General features: G+C 46.8%; 1 protein-coding gene across 1 annotated transcript; it reads right to left on the bottom strand.

The window, feature by feature from the left end:
• Window positions 1-1,304: 1,304 nt before the first annotated feature.
• Window positions 1,305-1,962, bottom strand: LOC109931066 (histone H1-like). Its single transcript, XM_048594426.1, has one exon. It carries the CDS (start codon window positions 1,960-1,962, stop codon window positions 1,324-1,326), a length of 639 nt encoding a protein of 212 aa, XP_048450383.1. The 3' UTR covers window positions 1,305-1,323.
• Window positions 1,963-4,829: the final 2,867 nt, after the last annotated feature.

Genomic DNA, 4,829 nt, shown 5'->3' with positions numbered 1-4,829 from the left:
TTAAAATATCTGCAGGCTTCCCTGAATGAAAACTGAACTGAATATCAGTCCTGGAAGGAATGAAATAGAAATACCGCAATCTGTGACATTTCGCATGAGGGCAGAATTACAGTTCGAGATATGGAATAACCAGCTGCGGTACACTACACCCTCTCTATGTGCTGCCTTTCCTGTGCTCAGGTCTCCGCTCTTACTTGGAGGGTTTGGGTGGCTCTGAAAAGAGCCTTTTGGTTAGCTGGAAAAGGGTCGATTTGCTCAGCCGCCGAACCCATAGAGAGTGCGGCCCTGGCGTTTCAGAGCGTACACCACATCCATGGCAGTGACTGTCTTGCGCTTGGCGTGCTCAGTGTAGGTGACCGCATCCCTGATCACATTCTCAAGGAAAACCTTCAGCACCCCGCGGGTCTCCTCGTAGATCAAGCCCGAGATGCGCTTGACCCCACCACGGCGAGCCAGGCGCCGGATGGCTGGTTTCGTGATGCCCTGGATGTTATCACGGAGCACTTTGCGGTGCCGCTTCGCTCCGCCTTTCCCCAGGCCTTTGCCTCCTTTGCCTCTTCCAGACATCACGCTTCTTCACTCCAATCGCTGCCGAATGCGATTCGAGCTGCCTCACCTTCCTTTTTTATACAGCCCGCCCCGGCCTGACTGAGAAACAGCTGACACAGAGTGAGAGGCGGCCCGGGCAGGAAACTGAGTGACAGACAGAGAAATGTCCAGCTCCGCCTCCAGCTAACTCCAGCCCCCAAATGAATCTGGAACTCAACCTTTTCTCCACAAGGGCTGTGAACATAATGCCCGGCAGAAAACCTGCAGACTCAAGCTTCATGTTCAAAGATAATAAACCTGAAAATTTTAAAAGCAGTTGCGACACAATTAAACGGCCATGTCCCGGCCTTTCTTAACAAGACAACACACGGTTGCTTCCATTTCAATGTCAGTTTCCATTCCTTTAGCTGAATGGGAGAAAATCATTTCTTGGGGATTGTGTTGCGAAGCGGGGTTTCTGGCCCAGTGTTCCTCTCAGAGACTCTACCTGAATATGTGAAAAGCAGACGGACATGAAATGAAACTGCACCCGAACCTATGGGCAGTATGATGTGGACCTAATACTGATTTATTGTAGAGTGTGGGAGAGAGACTGGGTGTAAATCCGGTAGAGAAATGTGGACGAGTTACTCACATTAATTAATACATAATTTATCCCTGCACTCGGAGATGGGACAGGGATCATTTGATCCGGGCTCAGCTCTTTCCTGAGAGATATGGTTGGCTCTGAGAAGAGCCTTTGTGTTCAGGTGGTTACATGTTGCACAGACTGCTTCATTTCTTTGCTGCTTTCTTGGTCACTTTCGCTTTGGGCTTGGCCTTCGGTTTACCCGATTTCGGGACCGGTTTTGTGGCCTTGGGGCTCTTGGTCTTTTTCACCTTCTTCACAGGAGTCTTTTTCTTAGGCGCTGCTTTCTTCACCGCTTTCTTCGGCGTTGCTGCCTTCTTGCCGGCCGCTTTCTTGCCTGTTGCTTTCTTGGCTGGGGATTTCTTCGCTGTCACCTTCTTGGCCGTTGTTTTCTTCACGGCTGGTTTCTTGGCGGATGCTGCTGGTTTCGCCTTCTTTCCCACTTTTGCCTTGACTGGATTCTTAGGGAGTTTGAAGGAGCCGGAGACGCCCTGGCCCTTGACCAGAACCAGGGAGCCTTTCGCCAGACACCTCTTGATAGCCATCCTGATCTGTGCATTTTGCTTCTCCACATTGACCTCGGTTCTCTGCAGCGCCTTCTTTATAGCGGCCAGAGACGTCCCCTTCCGATCGCTGCTCTCCCCGACAATCTTCACAATCCGCTCGCCCAACCCAGGACCGGCTGGTTTTTTCCTGGGAGCCGCCGCCCTCTTCTTCTTGGGAATCTTGGGTTTTGTGCTGGCGGAAGCTGGAGGAGCCGTTTCGGCGGCTGCACTGTCGCTCATGTCGAGAACTCTGCGCTGAATCTCTCCCTGTCAGACTGAACTGGGTCAGCAATGAAGCTGCTGGTGGCGGCACTGAGCAACTTAAAGGCAGCGAGCGGACGGCGCGGAGACAACCTGCCCTCAGCTCCCTGCTCCTGCTGCCTCTCTGTGTTTCTCTCTCGGCCGAAACTCTCCAATTCCTCTGCAATTCCGCATCTCCCGAGAGCCAGGCTCGATCGTTCCTGACCCTGACACGGGTAGGTTTGCGGCCAAAACGTTTTCACTCGAATCGACGCTTCCGTTGTCGAGTTGAACGCATTTTGCTACTGCACTGATCGCACTCTCTGAGCTGAGCGCTGACATTATCGTCACTTTTAGACTGAAATCTTGAAATCAACAAATGCATTGGCTTGAATTCTAGCTTTGGGGTTTAGTGAGGGAGCAAGGGGATAAGTTGAATTGAAAATCTTTTTGATTTGCACAAGAGAGACTCGGAAATGTCATGATATGAGCGGTCACACAAACACAGTTACGTGAGACTCACCCGCCCGCCCTTTACCTATAGGCTCTCTGACTCAATATTCTCATTCATACAGTCACAGGCCAGAAATATCGCGAAATATAAATGTGGAAGGATATAATTTCTTTTTCTCAGCCTTTGCTCCGATATTCAGGGAGTTAGTTGTAGTTTTTTTTCTCCTTAGTAACCGTTAAACTCTCTGAGGTCTGTGCGCCGGAGATTCGCTCTTCTCCAGATTCAGCTGCAAGAGCCAATCATCTGGTTTGAAGTTATATTGACCCACATTAGTATTTTTCATTCTGGTGACTGTACTCAACATTGGTTCTGGAAATCAACAGACACAGAAACATAAATAATGGCAACTGGACCTAACTAATCGTCCCTTCAAACCTCTCCACCCACTCATCAAAATGGCAGATCATCCAACTCAATAGCCTGTGTCCGTTTTTCTCTCATATAGAGTCATACAGCAAGGATACAGACCCTTAAGTCCAATCAGTAGATGCCGAATATAGTGCCAAACTGAACTAGTTCCACCTCCCACTCCCTGGCCTATTTACTTTCAAACCTGTCATATTTATGTACTTATCCAAACGTCGTTTTAATGTTGTAATGGTAGCCACATAGACCATTTCGTCAGGAAGTTCATTCCACATGCATCAGGCTCTATGAAAAAAAATACCCCTCCTGTATTTTTTTTAAAATCTCTCTCCTGTCACTTTAAAAATGTCCACGCTGCTCTTCAATTACCCGCATCTCAGGCAAAAGACAGCTACCATTAACTCTGTCTTACCCCCTCATTATTTTATAAACTTCTATAAGCTGACTTTCAACATCCTACACTCGAGTGAAAAAAAAAACTCCCAGCCAATCCATCCTGGCTTTATAACTCGAACCTTACATACTCGGCAACTACTGATGAATCTCTTCTGAACCGTCTCCAGCTCAATACCATCTTTCCTTTAACTGGTCAACCAGAACTGGTCGCAGTATTTCAGAAGTGGCCTCTCCCAATGCCCTGTGCAACCTCAATGTGATTGCCACCTCCTAAACTCAAAGGACTGAGCAGCGAAGGAAAGCGTGCCAAACACCTTCTTAACCACCCTGTTTAGATGTGATGCAGACTGAAAAGAATTCTCGGTCCCTCTGTTCTACAACACTACCCAAAGCCCGACCATTAATTGTATAAGGCCTACCCTTGCATGCTGCACCAAAATGTAAAACCTCACATATATCCAGATTGAACTCCATCTGCCATTTTGCAGCCCATTGCCGATTAGATCACGATCCCTTTGTAATCTCAGAAAACCTTCTCCATTCACTACTATGCTACTAACTTTGCTATCATTCACAAACGTGCTACCATGCCTTCTGTATTCTCATTCAAATCATTTTTATATATGACAAACAATAACGGATCCAGTACCAATCCCTGTGGAAACCACTGGTGACAGGCGTCCAGTCTGAAAAACAGCCGTCCATCTTCACTCTCTGTCTCTTGCCGTTAAGCCAATTATACCTTGATTCCCTTTAGCCACAATTGCTACACCCAATACCATTTTGAAATCACACAATGTGTTGGACGTAGCTGATTTCTGTGGCGGAGAATTCCACAGGCATACCGTTCTCTGAATGAAGAATACTCTCACTATCTCAGCCCTAAATGGCCAATCCCTTCTCCGAAACATATGACTCCTTCCATCAGGAAATTTCTTCCTGCATTTACATTGTTTAGGTCTGCCAGTGTCTTACAGGTTTCTAAGAGAATCTCTCATTCTTCTGAATTTAAGCACATATATTCACAAACAATTCAACCTCTCCTTCCATCCCAGTGATCTGCCCATTGAAACTACCTGTATAGTAACATCATCCTTCCTCAGATAAGGAGGCCACACCTGCTGTCAGTATTCGAGGTGTTTTCTCACAGATGCGCTGTTAAATTGTTGCAATTTATCCTTTCTCCTGTACTCAAATTCACTCTCCATGAAGGCCAACATACCAATTGCCTTCCTTACTGCCTGCTGCACCTACATGCTTACTTTCAGTGATTGGTTTGTGAGGGCACCCAGGTCTCGTTGCAAATTCCACTGGGTCCAATTATGGACTTCCAGAAAATGACATGCCTTCCTTTTATTTTGCTACCGAAGTGTATAACTTTACATTTATCCAATTTATACAGTGCCTCAGATGGATTTGCCCACTGACTCGACTTCTTCACAAACAATGCATCCTCTTTCAGAGCTGACCATCCAATCCAATTTTGTCTCATCAATAAATCTGGAGATACTACATTTAGTTCCCCCATCTAAACCATTGTGAATATATTGTGAAGAGCTTTGATCCCAAAACTGATTCTTGCCATGACCCC

Source organism: Rhincodon typus, unplaced genomic scaffold, assembly GCF_021869965.1.
Source record: "Rhincodon typus isolate 14 unplaced genomic scaffold, sRhiTyp1.1 hic_rhity00009279, whole genome shotgun sequence".
Classification (NCBI taxonomy): domain Eukaryota; kingdom Metazoa; phylum Chordata; class Chondrichthyes; order Orectolobiformes; family Rhincodontidae; genus Rhincodon; species Rhincodon typus.
The sequence above is the reverse complement of the archived record's forward strand: the minus strand, read 5'-3'. Positions and strand labels throughout refer to the sequence as shown.